Raw genomic sequence first — 17,889 nt, 5'->3', positions numbered from 1 at the left:
CCCCTCCCCTGTAACCACAGGCTACCCCTTAGACCGACTCAAGCCTCTGGCGGCTGCGACCGTCCCTGCTCATCCTCCTCGACCCTCGACCCTCGTGGCTGCAAAACCAGAAGGAAATGTCACATAAAACCCAGTTTGTGCAAATCAGGTGACTTCCTGAAAGTCTGTCAGAAAATACGTTTCCCCCTAAATGTCAAGTACCTGGAAAATGTGCTTAAAATCTCTCCGGACACGGCCGCCTCTGCATCACGCCCCGACCCCGCAGGGCGCAGCCGCGAGGATGGCTTCCCGTGAAAGCAGACGCGTGCACCTCCGTTGGAAAAACACGGCCCGTTTATTCGAACTGAAAGGCATCGTTACATAGTGCAAACGTTTCTTTGGTAATGAACTGGTTACAAGGAACACAGACAAGGCATCTGGCTGCTGCCACAGTTAGGAAAGGAAATACACATGGACACTTCGCTTCCCACCACGGCGACCCCCGCGGCGCGTCCGCACTGTCCACGGCTCCCCACGCACCGAGACTCCACCTCGACCCGCAGACACGCCACCTGCAGCCGCGACTTCCCTGTGGGCCGGCCTCCCCCGATTCACGTGCCTGTCACCTCTGCCACGAAACCACAGGTAACCCTCCAAGGCGCCAACACCCTCGCGGACGGTCGGCCGCCGCCTGACACCGAGCAACTTACAGAACCACCCACCTTCCCAACCAAGCTTCCTCCTCCTCGCTACAGACCCTGGTCCCAGGTCCTGACTCCATCTGACTTGATATTTCAAAGGAAGCCCGTGTCCTGAGCCACAGGGCCAGCTGTTCCCTGCCACTCCCGGCCCGCGGCCGAGAGGTCAAGCCGGCCGCGTTTACAGCTGTGACTACGCTCCCGCGGGGATGTCCGCCAAGCCCTCCCACGCCCACCCCCCGGGGACGTGGCAGCCTACGGCCCACCCTGGACCGGAACCAGCTCTGAAACTGCCCACTGCCTGCGGGACGCTGCGAGCCTCGCCCCCATGCCGCCCCGTGACGCCCACGGCAGGTGCTGTGTCCCTGTGGGAAGGGCAGGTCCCTCTCTGAACCCCACTCAGCGCCGGAGCCTGCGTGTTCAGGGACACGCGCCCCAGAACACAGATCTCTGCACTCAGAACAGAATAGGATACGAGGGTTTGGTCACTAAGGCGAGCGCGGCCCTGAGGTACGAGGTGCTTTTCACTGGATCCTAAAGGCCTGCACAGTGGCAACGATTTCTCTGCCGCGTCGAACACTGGACCCCGGGTCGGCTTTCACACACTCAGGCGCTTGGGAATTGGGTGAGGTACGGGCGCTGTCTCTAAGGCACCCACAGCCGAGTCAGGGAGGAGGCCGGTCCCTCCGTGCGGCGGCCGGGAGCAGCCTGGGGGGCGCGAGCCCGGCGTGGCCACCGCGAAGGGGGTTTCACACCTGGCCCACCACCGGGCAGCAGGGTCCTAGGGAAAACAGGCCTGTTTCTAAGCGGCCGGCAGCCTCAGTCACGGGGACAGGAGTGGAGAAGCCGCAGGTGCGCGTGTGGAGCGGGGCTCTGCCGTGAGGAGTTGCTGGTGTGCGTGGACCATGGCAGAGGCCAGGGAAGGGATCGGGGCTCCGGGCCAGGCACCTGTGCCACCTGGACAGGCTCCGGAGGGACTGTTCCGTCTGCCAAACGCCAACGTTCTCTTGAAACGTGGGTGCCTCCCGGCGGCGGGTCCGCAGGCTCCGTCCCGGGCAAGCGGAGCGGCTCTCCGTCGAGAGGAAGCGGTGGGACGGGGGACATCACTCTGGGAGCCTAAATGACTTAACTGTGCGGTTTAATAGTAGCACCACTTTTTCATTAAAAAAATTAAATAAAAACCTGAGAATCTAACATGAAGTTAGGACTCGTGTCTGTTCCCACCCGCGTGTCCACGGCGTGGACACCGGCTCCGTGGACGCTCCAGTCTGAGCCCCTGTGCGGCGTCCGAGACGCCCGGGTGTGGCCGTGAGCCGTGCACGCCCTCGGGGCCCGCCAGCCCGTGCTCCCTGCCCCGGCCGGGACGGGACGGGGGGGACGCTGGCGGAGCTGCGAGGAGCGCGAGGATCTACGGCTGCGCTCCGGGGGGTTCCCTCAGGCAGACCGGGCAGCAGGCGCCATCGATTCTCACGGGCGCGGGGCAGCCGGCGGGCTGGCAGGCTTCCACGAAGCAGGTGATCTGCCCGTCCTGGAGGGAGACGGCGCCAGGCCGTTCAGTTCCGGGGACCCCGAGCATCACGCCCGCTTCCCCCCGTGTTCCAGCCTGTGCCCGGCTCTGACCGCTCGGTTCTTCCTGTCCCCCAGCGGTCTTCCCAGAGCTTCCTGCCCGGCCAGCTGCAGCCAGACCCCGGCCACAAAGGACCCCAGCGCCTGCCCACTGTCCCTGCAGGCGTGCACCCCCCTGGCTGCCCAGGGAAGAGAGAGGAGACCCCACCGGTGAGCGGGGCCTCGCTGGCCACCCCGCCGCCCACTGGGGGCTCAGGACTCTGCAGCCGAGTCCGTGGTCCAAGCCCCGGGTCCCCGAGACAGAGCTGTACTCACGCGGCATTCACAGACGGTGCACACGTCTCGCTTCCACCGAGCGCCATCCGCGTGGGGCTCGCCATCCACGTCGGTGCACTCGGCCGTGCTGAGCCGAGACTCCAGTTTCTTTATCTGCAAAGCCAACGTGTGCGCGGTCAGTCCACAGGAGTGTGGCCCTGCCCTGCCCGCCCCGGGACACGGCGCCTCGCGACGGGCAGGGACGCAGGCACATCTCTGCAGGATGTTCTGGGGCTCAAATAGCCCCCCTGACAGCTGATGGCTTTTCCCAGAGCTCAGGACGGCCCTGCCCGCTTCGCCTCCGGTGGGCGTGCCCACACCTGAATGTTAGCGGTTCCTAAGAACGAAGCTTCAGGGGAAGGCTGAAGCCCCCTTGCACCCAAGTCGCCAGGCCTCAGGCACTCCGGTCGCACAGGTGGAGGAGGGGACGGGGGGCCTACAGCCAGGCGGGGGCAGCTGTGGGCCCTGGAAGGAGGCCCTGCCCGGGAAGCTGGGGTTACCCCGAGGCCCTGCCTGGGTAACTGGGGTCACCCCAAGGCCCTGCCTGGGTAACTGGAGTCACCCCGAGGCCCTGCCCGGGAAGCTGGGGTCACCCCGAGGCCCTGCCTGGGTAACTGGGGTCACCCCAAGGCCCTGCCCGGGAGCCTGGGTCCCACTGAGGGTCCTGATCGCCGGGAAACCGAGGGACTCAGTGTGGCCAGCCCAGGACAAGCCAGGAGAAGAGCCAGCAGGCAGTGAGACCCTGGCCCCAGGTGAGGGGCGTTGCAGAGCTCACACCGGGGTCAGAGGTGAGTCTGTGGGAGACGCGAGCTAAGAGGGGGGACGGCGGGGTGGCACCTGTGTCCGGAGGTCCGTGATGGTCTGCTGCATCTCCAGCACCAAGTCCCGGAAGTCGCTGGGCCCCAGGGCCTGGGGGTGCTCCGGGGAGGCGGCCGTGGCGTTCCTGGGGCGCTGGCCGGGCTTCCCGACGCTGCAGGAGGGGAGACGGGGAAGCAGACAGGAGGCGTCGCACACACTCACACCACAGGCCCCAGGGCACCTGGGCTGTCTGGGGCCCAAGACCCAGCCGGCGGCTGGTGGGGCGTCCCTGCCCGGGGCCCGGGCCGGCCCGCCGGTGTGGACGCTCTGGCCCTCGGGGACGCCGTACCTCGGTGTCTTCCCTGCTTCCATGGGGGGCTCGCCCTCCCGGTAACTGAAGTCAAGGGACCGCCGGCCTCGGAAATGGTAGGAGAAGGCGCTGAACTGGCCCCGGGTCCTGCAGTCTGGGGAGGGGGGGGGTTAGCTGCGAGCAGCTCCGACTTCGGGACAAAGTCAGTGCGTCCCGGGCCCTCGCTCGCTAGCCTGGGACGAACCCCGCTCCTCACGGCCGCGGGGGCCGGGCGACAGCCCTGCTCGCCACAGAGCGTCAGGCCCGGGCACGGCCGCGTCTGGTCGGAGAGAGGCCCGCGGAGGGAGGCGCCACGGAAAGGTCAACCGGGGTCAGACCAGGACGCTGCCGCGAGCGGCGACAGACGGCAGGAAGGGAGCCGTGGCCCTGGGCGGCAAACAAGGCTCTGTCCGCGCAGAATCTCCCGGGTTTGGGCCTAAAAACTTAGTGAATGATCGAGGCGCAGCACGACGCCTACAGCTTCCTCAGCCACCGAGGAACGTAACATTCACATAAAACACACGCACAGCCCGGCTGGTGTGGCTCAGGGGTTAGCACCGGCCTGTGAACCCGGGTGTGGGCTCCATCCCCAGTGTGGGGTGTGCAGGGGGGCAGCCGATCAGGATTCGTTCTCATCACTGATGTTTCTCTCTCTCTTTCCCTCTCCCCTCCTCTCTGAAATCAATGAAAATATACTTAAAAAAACAAACATAGCATGCAGACACGTGTACACACGCAAGAAGAGCAACACACGGAACACGAGGTAAAACCTAACGACTGATGAACCTGAAAGAGGCACAGAGAGGCTGTCACACGAGCCATCATGCCAAACACGGCCCGTCATTGAAAATCCTCCACGGACGCCTCGGCACAGACACGCCTAAGCCAGCGAGGGCGCAGCCACGCCTGCCCCCCGTCACCCCCTGCTGGCACCGCCGTCCGCCAGCCGGCGTGCCGTCTCGTCACGGGCAGAGAGCGCGGCGCCCACCACGCCGGGTGTGAGGGCTGGGCGTTACCTTCACAGCAGTCCTGCCAGACCCGCAGGTCCACCCTGGGGATGTCGTCGCAGCTGCTGTAGCCGTGGGGGTACTCCGCCACCCGGAACACGTCCCTCTGCACACGCGTGATGTTGTCGGAGTTGTCGCACAGGATCCTGGCCAGCGACGTCTGCTTGATCTGCGTCAGCTGGGCCGGCGAGAACACCCCAGGGTTCTCGTACCACAGCCTGTGTCCCGGGAGGAGAACGAGATGGGGAACCTGGACTCAAACCACAGCGACCGAACCCAGCAGCCTCTGCTCCGTCCCCAACGAGGCAGACGCCCCTGGTTTTAACCGGGGCCACTTGACGTGGTCAACACACGGCTCGCACTTCCCGCTCGAAACAAAGCAAAACCGAGCAAAGACCCAGAGGCGGCACCGGACCAGGCTGCACCGGCCCCTTCAGCCCGTCGCACCGGCCCGTGGCCCCAGCCGGACGGCTCGGCGACAGGAGGGACCGCCTGCCACCTGCCGAGCTCACTGACTGAGCGACCACGCAGCACCTCGCGACCCCGGCCGAGCTCCAGAGGCTCGGCACCCGGCGCGGTTTCACCGGCAGACTGTGCACTTGGAGGGACAGAAACCGCGCACCAGCCACGGGGAGGGAAGGCGGCTGAGCCGGGCAGGGCTCACCCTGCTGCCTGGGCCAGGGGCCGGCGGCCGGACGTGGTCACCAGTAAACAGCACAGCCCGGCTGGCACGGCTCAGGGGGCTGAGTGTCGTCCTGTGGACCAAGAGGTCCCGGGTTCGATTCCGTCAGGGCACAGGCCCAGGTTGCAGGCTCAGTCCCCAGTGTGGGGAGTGCAGGGGGCAGCGGACCCGTGATTCTCTCTCATCACTGATGTTTCTCTCCCCCCCTCTCCCTTCCTCTCTGAGGTCAGTGAAAAGAAATCTATTAAAAACCCACACAAATAGCACCAGGCGCGATGCCGCCTCCACGCCCAGCACGCGGCGTGGACACAGGGCCGCTGCCCACGGTTCCTCTCGCCCGAGTCCCCGAAGCCCGGCCCCCCGCCTCGCGCTCACCTGTCCCCGTCCCGCAGGCGCTGGAACTGCGTGCTGAGCAGGCACATGAGCGTGGGCCCCAGGCGGCTGCCGGGCACCAGGTCCTCCACCATGAGGGCCGGGAACAGGTCGATGTTGAGGGGGGACCCGTACAACCTGGACGACAAGGGAGGCCGTAAACGCGCCCAACGGCTCGTCTGGGAACGCACAGCCAGCAGACCAGGACAGCCCCTTCCCGTCACGATCGCACGTTACTCAGGCCGTCCCTTACACACGGCAACGCCTGCCTCTAAAGCAGTGGTTCTCGACCTGCGGGCTGCGGCACTGGGAAGGCTGAGAACCACTCTTTAAAGCACTCTTCCTCATGCTGTGCCTAACCCCGCCTCGCGTGTATATGGAGGGTGGGGCAGGAGGAGGTTTCCCCGTTTGTATGGAAAATAAGACAATAATTGTCTGGCCGGCGTGGCTCCGTGGTGAGCGTCGGCCTATGACCCAGGAGGTCACGGGGTTCGATTCCCGGTCCGGGCACAGGCCCGGGTTGTGGGCTCGATCCCCAGTGGGGGGCGTGCAGGAGGCAGCCGGTCCATGTGTCTCTCTCACATGGATGTTTCTGCCTCTCCCTCTCCTTCCCACTCTCTCTCTCTCTCTAAAAAAAAAAAATAGAAAAATATCCTCGTGTGAGGATTAACAAGCAAAAAAAGGTGGAAAAAAGTAAGAAGAAGTAAATAAATAAAAATAAAAAAGCGGCCCCGGCCGGCCCGGCGCGCGCACTCACCGGCGCAGCTTCTCGCGGACGGCGGGGTCCTGGATCTCGTTCTTGAGGTCCTCGAAGGCGTGCGCGGCCGACAGGTTGCAGTAGACGCGGAAGTCGTGGTAGGGCGGGATGCCGTGGTCGCGGCCGCGCTGGATGTTGATGGCCGCCAGGTCCAGCGCCACCGTGTGCGCCATGGAGAAGAGGCGCTCGGTGAGCTCCGTGTTCAGCAGCTGCGAGGGCACCCGCATCTTGCCCGCCACGCCGAACAGGCCGCGCAGCAGCGGGTCGATGCCGCCCTCGTTGACGACGCGGAAGGGCGAGAAAAAGGCCTTGTGCAGGGGCAGGTGGCCCTGCGCGATGGGCCGGAAGGCCTCGTCCAGCCGGTAGAGCAGCGGGTTGACCAGCGTGTGGCCGAAGCGGAAGGCGGCCGTGGCGAAGGCGTTGAAGATGCCCGCGTTGACGCCGGGGTCGTAGCCGCGGTACTCGCCCAGCATCTTCATGCCCACCTCGCCCAGCACCTTGGGCAGCCAGTGCTGGTAGGTGATGTGCTGCATCTGCGCGCCCACGATCTTGCGGGCCTCGTGGTACAGCGTGTCGCCGTCCCAGTGCGGGTTCAGCGCCAGCAGCTCGGCGGCCACGCGGTTGTGCTCGCGGAACCAGAGCGTGTGCATGCTGGTGAGGCCCAGCTGCTCGTTGGCGCGGTGGTCGCCGGCCAGGAAGCAGGGGATGGGGCTCTCGCTCTCGTCCCGCATGCACTCGGTGGGCGGCCCCGCGGCGAAGGGCAGCAGCGGCTTCCCCGAGCGCTGCACGATGCCCTGGCGCAGCAGCCCGCGCTGGCTGGCCAGGTCGCGCACGGCGCGCGCCTCGTGCTCCGAGCTCCCGTAGACGTTGGAGGCGTCGATGTAGGAGGTGAGCTGGTTGATCTGCTCGCGCGGGTACACGGAGTTCATGAGCAGCGAGGTCATGCCGCTGCCGCACACGGGGCTGGAGCGCACGAAGAACATGCAGCGCGCGCCGTTGCGCACGCGCGGGTCGTTGGGCGGGATGGCGAGCGAGAAGCAGGGCGGGTCGTTGCTGCAGGCGGAGCTGCAGTGCTGCCCGTCCGAGAAGCGCGCCTGGCTCAGCGCCACCACCGTGGAGTCCAGGTCGTGGTCCAGGAACTGGCCCCACTGCATGAGCATGTGCGTGAACTGCGCGTCCGGCGTGATGGCCTCCGTGCCGATGAGCGTGGTGGACACCAGGCGCGGCATGGGGAGCGCGTGCCCGTGGTAGAGCCGCCCCGGCGTCACGCCGCGCGGCGTGTTGAAGCCGTTCTCGTACACGGACTTGAGCAGGCGCTCGAAGGCCGTCAGCGAGGCGCCCCACATCGGGTGCTGCAGGTTGTTGCAGGTGCCGTCGTGCGTGCGGTACTTCTGGTGGAAGCACATGTCCGAGCAGTTGTTCACGCGTCGGTGCGCCGTGCAGCCCGACAGGTTGGCGATGAGGCTCAGGTACTGCGGGGACACCAGGTCGTTGTAGTGGTAGCCTGCGGGGAGGACGGGACGGCGTGTGCGCCTGACGTCCGCGGACGGACTCCGGGCCCTCAGTGCTTCCGGGGAGGGGGGGAGGGGGCGGGCCGCGGGAACCACCCTCCCTGAGGGTTTCCCACCTCCACCACCCGGCATGCTCCAGGCCGAGGAACAGCTCCGCCCGCCAGCTCATGCCCAGAGGTACGTGCACGCAGGGGCGCACGCTTTAGGCACACAGGGGCAGACTCACAAGGGGGCGCGCTTAGGCACCAGGGCGGGCGGGGCGCGCTCAAGCACACGGGGGCGGGGGGGGGCGGGGCGCGCTCAAGCACACAGGGGGGGCGGGGCGCGCTCAGGCACGCAGGGGGGGCGGGGTGCGCTCAAGCACACAGCGGGTGCAGGCGCGCTCCGGCACCAGAGGGGGCACGCTCAGGCACGCAGGGGCAGGCACGCAGGGGGGCGCGCTCAGGCACCAGGGGCGCACGCGAAGGCCAGGAGAACAGCTCCCATCTCGAGTGCGCTCACAGCGGCACCTGCGCTCCCCCACACTGGCTGGCACCGCCAGATCTCAGTCACCAGCGCATCCTCTTTCAAGCATCTCTCGGACCCAGGCCCAGTCTCATACACTTGACAGACACAGACTCCTCGTTGTAGGGCCGTGTTCGAAACCCCCACATGGATGCGGTGAGGACCCGGCGGGAGGAAACCCCACAGGCCAGGGATGTGACACTGGGATCCAGCTGCCCAGGGCCACGCTCACCCGGACGGAAGGCTTGGTGGGCGGCGCGCTTCCCGAGATCAGCAGGGACACTGCCACACCTGCCTCACTCACAGTCCCCCTGAAATCTCTCCATTCTCAGCCCTGAACACCGAACACCGGCTTCCACCCACGTCACCAGGGCCCAAGGTGCCTCCCTGTGCAGCCCCTCTGACTGCGCCGTGGCCGCGGGGTCAGCAGCAGCTCCTGGGCTGCCTCCCAGGCCAGCCCCACGGCAGGGACCCTCAGCCAAGCCGGCGGGCGCCAGCCAGCACCGGGTGGACGCAGACACAGCAGCCCGTGGACTTGGACCAGAGCGTCTGGACGCTCACCGATAAAACGCAGACCTGTCTGCAGACGCAGGTAGCACGTCTGCGAAAGGAGGCTGCAACCTGCCATTTCAGCCACGCCCTTCAGGCTAGCTCACTTCAGAAATATATGAAAGTGACCTCAGAATGCAGACCACTGGGTATGGGTGGAACTGCTGACTGAGAAAAGTTAGTATCCAAGACTAAGGGGTGGACAAGTGACCGCTTCGGGGAGGGACCGTGCCTGGAAGGTGCTGCTATTGGGGAAAATCAATCTGTTCCCCACGAGGTACCACTCCCAGGGCCACAGAACCAGGACACAGGCAGGCCTGCAGGTAAACGTCTCAGGTGGACACCTGTGTGAGCGTCCACTGCAGCCAGGCTGAGTGAGTCACCTCTGCCTTCACAGCGAGACGCACCCTCTCACCAGGGCGCCTGGTCCCCAACGGCCACCTCCCTCCAGGATCGTTCCAGACACCCCTGCCCAGCCCTGGCCCCGACAGTTGGCAGCGAGTGCCCGGCAGACTCTGGGCAGAATGGCTGGGTTCTGACGCTTCTCCGGGTGCTGGGAGCGGAGGCTGGCGGTCGCCTAGAGACCAGTGGAGATGACCCTGAGCGGCCGGGGCCCAGGACGGAGAAGCAGGAGGCATCTGCACACAGCCGGCCGCCAGGACACTGGGCTCGGGCTGGTCCCCGACGCCTTCCCTCGCCGCGCGCACTTGTCCTGAGGAACAGCGTTCAGTCCCCAGTAACGCTGTGTCCTGATGGCAAAGACGCTCCTCAAAGACAAGGTAGAAGCCACCGGAAAGCCGGGAGAGGATCTCGGATCACCTGGCACCGCATCCTCAGGTCAGCTGCTTCCGGGGCTATCCCCAGCAGCACGTGGGCTCACGCACAGCCCTGAACGCACAGCCCTGAACGCACAGCTGCTGGTGAGAGCGACGCTGTTGCACAATAACACCCGGTTACCACCATCCAACAGCACCACTGGCACTCCTGCCTGGCACAGGCTCCTGTCACTGATGGGCAAGGCCATGTGCCAGGGGCACAGTGACAGGGTGGCAGTCACCCAGGCCACCCATCAGCACCCAGGACAGAGGCGGGAGCTCCACACACACCCTTCCCGACAGCAGCACGGACACCGCGCCACCTACACAGCAGTTGTCCTGCAAAGTCCTCCCTCAAACCTCCTGTGCCCGGGGACCTTGGGTCACAGCCAGTGGGCAGGGACCGCCCAGCTCATATCCCAGAGGGTCCCTGTTACCCGAGGTGGGGCCTACAGGACCCTCGCTGTCACCCGACTGCGCCCTTCACAGAAACGCCCCTCAGAAGGCACCGAGGTGGGGGTGCGACACCCGCTCCCCAGGAAGATGCAGGGAGGAGCCTGGGTACTGACTGGTTCCGTTGAGGTCGACCATGAGGCCGCCCTGCACGTGCTCCTGGATCAGCTGCAGCGTCCGCTCGAATATCTCGCCGGCGCGCGCCTGCTCCACGGTGTAGGGGTCCCTCGGGTAGCGGAACAGGGCGAGCAGGTCGTTAGGGGAGCGTGGGCGGCTGGAGCGGTCGGGGCAGGAGGGAAGAGGGGACAGTCAGAGACAGAATTCACCGGCACCCAACGACAGAACTGCGCTCACTGCTGCCGCAGCTACTGCTCTAGGGGGGACCGTACCTGCCTGCTCCCAGGTGGAAGGCAAGAGGAAAACAAAACCAAGAGACACCAAACCGAACAGTTCATTAGTTCCAGGGAGAAAACAGCAACATTCGACTTCAATGCAGACACAGAAAAAACACCTCGGAATTGGCAACAGGACACGTCCCCCAGCGGCTTGTGAAATACGTTGTTTTTGCCAAATCGTTCAGCAACAAGCCAAGGGCCCGTGTTGCCATTTTAAAGAAATGTTTGACTTGTGAATCACGCTCCCAGCTCCACTTGGAAAGGACGTGCCTGTTGTCTTAACCCCCTGGGAGTGGATGCCAACCTCGTGGATGGTTTGCAAGCGAAAGGTTTTCTCCCGATGAGGCAACTGGTCCACCCTGGACCAGAATGGCCCGAGCTCCCCTCACCTACCCCCCAGCTCGGGGAGGCGGGCCAGGTCGCGCCCTACCTGTCAAACAGGTGTGTCCGCGTGGAGTTTATGGCCCTGTCGACCGTTGCGATCGCCTCCACGATGGATGTGGCCACGAACGGGTCCCCGTTTCGGCTGACGTCAGGCACTAGAACACGGAGCCGCGGGTTACCAGGGCCCTAGGAGAGTTACTCGGCGTCTAGACGCTACGTCATCAAGACAGAGGCACACGGCTCCAAGGGCTTTTTCTGTTTCTCACACCGGAGCTCAACTCACGTCATCACCAGCCCTACTGGAAGCTGCTTTCAGACAGAACGGAAGTCACAGACGTTTCAGTTCTGAAGTCACGCCACACCCTCTAGGCCAGGGGTGGAGAGGTCCGGCCCACAGGCGGCAGGAGGTCCGAGAAATCATTTGGTCTGGCCCTGAGGGGCGTTAGGGCTGAGCGAATCACATGACCCATCACAGCAGGCTCGTTTTTAAGCTGAGTTTTGTGTGGCCTGCGAGTGAGGTGACAAATATCCCACGGGCCTCAGCAGAACGTTCCCCACCCCTGGCCAGAGGAACAGGGAACCCGCAGCTGTCATGTCACACGCTGGCTGGCCGGGGAGGCGTTCTTTAGCCCCGGAGCCCAGGGAGACGGGGCCGCTGCTTCAGGGATGACGAAGAGGTTTGTGTCGGACACTCAGACGGTCACGCCCTGGGGGCAGAGAGCAGCCCGTCTCCTGAGCTCTGGGGGGTGAGAATGGGGCAACAACAGCTCCGGAAGTTTTGCCAAATGATGACGTGCTGTCGGATCTGCAGGGGTTTGGATGACGCTGAACCTACCACCAAACCAAGGGCAGGGAGGCTCCGCCGAGCGCGTCAGCCACAGCGGCCTCGCGGGCAGGAGGACGCGGATTGGGGGGGGGGGGGTCCAGCCGCCGGGCCCTGCGCCTCCCGAGGGCGCCCTGGTGGCCTCTGCGAACTGGGGGTGTGGACACGCCACCTTCTTCTTCTGCTTCTTCTTTAAAAAAATATATTTTATTGATTTTTTACAGAGAGGAAGGGCGAGGGATAGAGTTAGAAACATTGATGAGAGAGAAACATCGACCAGCCGCCTTCTGCACACTCCCTACTGGGGAATGTGCCCGCAACTAGGTACATGCCCTTGAGCAGACTCGAACCCGGGACCCTTCAGTCCGCAGGCCGACGCTCTATCCACTGAGCCACACCGGCCAGGGCGACACGCCACCTTCTAACACCCCCACGGCCCGGCCTTGTGCTGGGAGCCGGTGCCTTCCTCCCGCGGCCTGGACCCACACGGTGGGGTGTCTGCCAGCCGCCGGAACCGGAACCGGAGCCGGGCCACGCCACCTACCGCTCACGCTGAGCACCATGCTGACCGAGGCCTGCCCGATGGTGTTCCGCGCCACACACTCGTAGCGGCCGGCGTCCGCGGACCCCACGTCGTGGATGGTCAGGAACCCCTCAGGGCTGATGTGAAACTTGCCGCTTTCTGTCACCTGGACCCCATCCTGGAGCAAACGGGGGAGACGTCACAGGAATGAGACTGCGGAGCCGTGTTGTCCACTGCGGGTGGTGAGGGGCCATCGTCAGGCCTCACCGGGGGACACGTCAGGACCCCGAGGGCAGGTTCACCCGTCATCGGGGAGAGGAGGTGAACCTGATCCACCCAGTACGGCTTCCGTGGGGTGAACTGGCCGAGGTGCCTGCCTAGGTCCAGGGAAGATCCGGACGGAAGCCACAATCCTGGGATCTTCCAGGGTGGGGTGGGGGTGGGGGGCCTAAAGCTGCCCCCCAGGGGACAGACGCAGTGAGGAGCGTGAACTCGGGCACCTGGGAGGGAGCAGGGCCTGGGCACTGCCTCCTGGGACAGCGACAGCCCAGCCGAGAGGAAGCGAGGAGGACGGGCACACAGTGGCCTCTGGTCCTCCCATCCCCCGGACACCCCGCCTTTTACGCACTTGATTGTATGTTTAAACTCTGCTGGGTTTTCTACAGGGCTTCATAAAAACAAGAGGAAATGAGACCCAAAGAACCTTCCCTGCTGACTGTGGGGCCAAGGGTCGAACAGGAAGGTTTTCTGCTCTTGTGCCGCGAGCTGTGAGAAGGGGCGGCCCCAGGCTGTCGCCTCCTTTGGTTTTATTACTGAGGACAGCGGCACATCTTCCCCTGGGCCCACGATCTGGAGGTCTCCCCTGCTGTGGGGGTTACCCCGCCGCCCCCCCACCCGCCCCGCGCACCTGCCCGCCGCGGTACCTTGTTCCAGGTGATGGTGGGCTCGGGCTCACCCTGCGAGCTGCACGGCAGCTGCACGTTGGAGCCCACCTCCGCCGTCTGGTCGCTGGGGACGCTGCTGAACACCGGGGTGACTGGAAGGAAGGCGCACAGCTGACACCTTGAACCCGCGCCCTCCCTCCGTCAGCGCAGGCCCAGGGCTCTGAGCACTCGGCCGGCCACCCGTCTCCTCCTGGGGTGTCTGCACAGAGAGGAGGGGCTGGAGGGACCGAGATGTCCCCACCCACAAGCAGACTGGGAGGCTGACGGAGCTCCCGTCTGTCCAAGGCCCTGCACCCCAGCCCCCGATGAGCGGGAAGGCACCGCGGGTGAGGCTGTGAGGGCCTGGCGGCCTTTCCGGAGTCCTCACCCAATTTCTCACCCAACGGGCCGCCCAGAGTCCTGGCCGGTCAGGACTGAGAGGGGCAAACCCCGAAACCCAGAGCCAGCCCAGCCTCGGAGAAGGCCGGGCCCCACGTCTGCACCTGCTCCGTGTGCCCTGAGCCTTTCTAGCGACACCGGGCGACCAGGTCCTTCTGAGTACAGAGAACACGGGGACCCTGGCCTGCTCTGGGGGGTGCAAACGGGAAACAGAACCGTGACTCCAGGACACGGTCCGGGCCACCAGACCCAGCGCCGCGGCAATAACCAGGAAAGGCTGCTCCGTCGACCCAGCTTCAGAGTGACACCATCAGCCAGGGCAAGGGTCCGTCACTGTGACAGTCGCCCATCAGAGGGCAGTACCAGCGCCGTGGGAAATACCCGTGACCGCAGGCTACAGGGCCAGACTTAACGAGCCGCGTGTGACAGTCCCCTCGGGAGCCCAGGGTCAAGGGTCAGCTGTGCAAATCAGGTAGAGGTGGCTGTGGGTCAGGAGTGACGTGGACGCCGGTGCAGGAGCCTGGCCTCCCGCCATCTGCTTGCAGCCTCGTCCACGGGTAGGGTCCCCGCCTCGCGGCCACGCCCACGGGTAGGGTCCCCGCCTCGCGGCCACGCCCACGGGTAGGGTCCCCGCCTCGCGGCCACGCCCACGGGTAGGGTCCCCGCCTCGCGGCCACGCCCACGGGTAGGGTCCCCGCCTCGCGGCCACGCCCACGGGTAGGGTCCCCGCCTCGCAGCCACGCCCACCGGGCAGCGCCCCCGCCTACCTCGGGGCTGCACGGTCAGCTGGGCCACGACCCTCTGGGAGCCGATGATGTTGACGGCCTGGCACTCGTACTGGCCCTGGTCGTGGAGGGCGACGGCCGAGATGCGGAGCGTCCCCGACGACAGCACCAGGTGCCGCCGGTCCACAGACAGCTGGCTCCCTGCAGGGCGAGGCGCCAGTCAGTCACGGACACGGTGGGGGGTGCGAGGGACACACATTAGCTACAGGCGGAGCAGGACTTAGAGAAAATCAAAGGATCGCAGGCGTGTCTTGGCCCGATTAGGACCTGGGGTCATCGTCCCGCCCTCGGTCAGCCATCGGTCCTTCCCCCCAGACACCCCGACCGCCTGGGGGGCGTGGAGGCACCGGCTCCGTGCAGCCAGGTCCGGGGCAAACAGAACGTGCTCCCTGCTCCCATGAGGGTCCCCGGAGGGTGGAGCCAGAGACAAGAGCTACGCAGGCAGGAGCCAGGACGGCAGGGGACTCGGGCGGCGTGCACACCATCCTGGGTCCCGGGGGGAGGCTGGTCCCATGCTGCATGTACCAGGACAGACCTGGGCAGGGGCTGGATCCCCAGCAAGGTCCTCACACTTCACCTGGGGCTGAGCCTCGCCTGCCCGAGAGCAGGGAGGCCCCGGGAACCCCTGGGAAGGGCCCCTCTGGACGAAGGGATGGATGGAGGTCACCAGCTGGTTCTCCAGGTCACCCCCCTGGAGTCCAGGACAGGCCCTCTCCCCTCCCCACCTCCCCAGGCGGCGGCCGTCAGCCCTGAGGAAAGCCCTGCCTCCTCAAGGCACGTGGCTGCCGTCGCCCCTGGGCCAGTGGGAGACCAAGGGCTGGGCCCCACCCAGAGAATCCACGCAACCCACACGCAGTACAGGACGGGAAATGGCAGAACTCGGGGACCAAACCGAGAGCAAAACTTTAAAAATACATATTCCACTGTGGTCTTCCAGCTCATCTTCCCTGAATTACATTTCATTCAACCCTAATTAGTGTGTATTAAAGGCAAGACCCCCCAGGCCATGTCGGGGTCACCCACCGCTCAGCCCTGCTCAGAAGCCTGGGGCTTGGGGGCCAGAGGAAGACACAGCTGGCTTCGGAGTCGGTGTTCCGAGGGGGGGAGCTGGTGACGGCCGGGGACCAGGTGTGCGCCCTACCTCCTTTCGTCCAGGCGATGACGGGCTGCGGGTATCCCTTGGCCTCGCACTGGAAATCCACGGTCTGACCCTCGATCACAGCTCTGTCCTGCGGGGTCACGGTGAACTGAGGGAGAGCTGCCGGGGCGAGATGGGACACGCGGTGAGAAGACAGCTTCCCTAAGGAGGCGGCAGACGGGGAGGCCTCCCATGGGCGGGGCCGCCCTGAGTGACAGGACGCCTGCTGCCGGCGGCCCGGCCTGAGCAGGTCAGGAAGACACTTGGGGTGAAGAGGCCGGCAGCTCAGGGGCAGGAGCTGGTCTGTTATTATCGAAAAAAATGTGACCCCAGTGTGTCCCGTGTGATTCCACTTTCACCAAATATCAGCCACACGAAGGACGTCGACACCAAATGACCACGGGCACCTGCCCAGAGAAGGTGCCGGAAGGAGGTTAGCAAACCTCAGGGTGGTTTCCGTGGAGGCGGGGAAAGTGGGCGGAGAGAGGAGCAGGGAAAGGACTCATTTCTCTCTCATTCCCATTTCTATTTTGTCCTAAGGCTCCACCAAACGCCCCACTTTGCAATTTACAGAAAAACGAACAGACTCAGCCCTGGCCAGTGGCTCAGTGGTTAGAGCGTCGGCTTGCGCAGCAAAGGTGACGGGTTCGATTCCTGGTCGAGGGCCGGTACCGCGGTGGCAGGTTCCCCGGCCCCGTGGGGGTGCGTGTGGCAGGCAACCATTGATGTCTCTCTCACATCGATGTGTCTCTCTCTGGCCCTTCCCCTCCCCTTCCCTTCCTCTCTCTCTAAAATCAATGGAAAAAATAGCCTTGGCTGAGGACGAACAACAACAACAAACACCGATAAATTCAGCATTGAGTCAAGGAATTTGGAAATGCACCGCACACATCTTAAAGCCCCGGGCCTCCTGTGTCCGAGAATCCAAAATGTGCGAGGACTTCCTGATTAATATGCCTGTGCCCACGCGTGCCCACGCGTGCCCACACAACCCCACGTGGTCGCCCGCGGCGCGCACTCGCCAGAGCTCCGGGAGCCGGGATCTCGGCCAGGAAACGGCCCCCAACAGCCCGTCCTCCAAGTCACAGCCGGGTGGAGGCGAAGTGCGGAGGCGAACACGGGCGGGGCTGCGGGGCGGAGGGTCCCGGACTCTCACCCTGGACGATGATGAAGGCCGTGGCGTGGATGCTGTCCAGGCTGTTGGACGCGAAGCAGGTGTACTCCCCGCTGTCCTCCTGCGCCGCGTTCTGGATGTAGAGGCCGCCCGAGGGCGTGATGCTCACGCGGGGGTCGCTGGGCAGGGGCGAGCGGTCCCCGCGGGTCCAGGCGATCCTGGGCAGCGGGTGGCCCGTGGCGCTGCACTCCAGCGTGACGCTCTCCCCGACCAGCACCTCCGTGTTCTGCGGCTGGATTACAAAAGTGGGTCGAGCTGTCACAACGAAACACAATGAATTAATCCCTCGAGTTCGGCATCCGTTGTTTGCTTGTTTTTCTGGGTTCGTGCGACTCATCCTGTCTACTGACCTCTAAGCTACTGTCAAACAGACACGACGTAATCGCCTATTTTCCCGTCTTTGTTGCTGCTTTTTTAAAGAAATGCACAGAAAATAAAAGCGGCCCGCCTTGGGTCTCGTGAGGAGTGGCCCCCTGAGCGAGGGGGGGGGGGGGCGAGCTCTTCTCCAATAGGACCAGGCAGGAGGGCCCGGCTTGGCTTTTCCTGAATCCATTCTGTCGCTCTGGCTAAGCCTCCCTATGGTTCCTATTGGCAAAGCGCTGTTTTCAAAGTCTAGTTAGAACATCTACAATAGTAAGTTTCACAAGTAAAAACTACACTGAGACAGCCCTCGCCGATTTGGCTCCGTGGCTAGAGCGTCAGCCTGGGGACTGAAGGGTCCCGGGTTCGATTCCCCGTCGGGGCACAGGCCTGGGTTGCGGGCTCGATCCCCAGTGTGGGGCGTGCAGGAGGCAGCCGATCAACGATTCTCTCTCATCATGATGTTTCTCTCTCTCCCCCTCCCTCTCTGAAAGCAACAGAAAAATATTTTTTAAAAACGACACGTACATAAAGGTCTCATTCAATCGCTGTGTTATTTCTTCCGACCGACACCCTCGTCCAGGATCCCGGACCCAACATGACCTCATCACTTGTTTACAAAGGTCGCGG

At 64.5% G+C, this 17,889-nt stretch overlaps 1 protein-coding gene across 2 annotated transcripts in view; it reads right to left on the bottom strand.

The window, feature by feature from the left end:
• Window positions 1-315: 315 nt before the first annotated feature.
• The window catches only part of PXDN (peroxidasin), a 54,341-nt gene continuing 36,767 nt past the window's right edge, over window positions 316-17,889 (bottom strand). For both annotated transcript variants that reach the window (XM_059660628.1, XM_059660627.1), the window contains 14 exons: window positions 16,882-17,154; window positions 15,729-15,845; window positions 14,570-14,728; window positions 13,404-13,516; window positions 12,502-12,658; window positions 11,181-11,289; window positions 10,472-10,629; window positions 6,524-8,027; window positions 5,770-5,904; window positions 4,722-4,930; window positions 3,706-3,820; window positions 3,396-3,528; window positions 2,559-2,672; window positions 316-2,205 (listed from right to left, as the gene is read on the bottom strand). In XM_059660628.1, coding sequence (XP_059516611.1) covers window positions 2,086-2,205; window positions 2,559-2,672; window positions 3,396-3,528; window positions 3,706-3,820; window positions 4,722-4,930; window positions 5,770-5,904; window positions 6,524-8,027; window positions 10,472-10,629; window positions 11,181-11,289; window positions 12,502-12,658; window positions 13,404-13,516; window positions 14,570-14,728; window positions 15,729-15,845; window positions 16,882-17,154 — 3,416 coding nt within the window. In that variant the 3' untranslated portion in view covers window positions 316-2,085. The remainder of the gene's footprint in view (window positions 2,206-2,558; window positions 2,673-3,395; window positions 3,529-3,705; window positions 3,821-4,721; window positions 4,931-5,769; window positions 5,905-6,523; window positions 8,028-10,471; window positions 10,630-11,180; window positions 11,290-12,501; window positions 12,659-13,403; window positions 13,517-14,569; window positions 14,729-15,728; window positions 15,846-16,881; window positions 17,155-17,889) is intronic.

Source organism: Myotis daubentonii, chromosome 12, assembly GCF_963259705.1.
Source record: "Myotis daubentonii chromosome 12, mMyoDau2.1, whole genome shotgun sequence".
NCBI classification, from domain to species: Eukaryota; Metazoa; Chordata; class Mammalia; order Chiroptera; family Vespertilionidae; genus Myotis; species Myotis daubentonii.
This window is presented reverse-complemented; position numbering and strand designations above follow the sequence as displayed.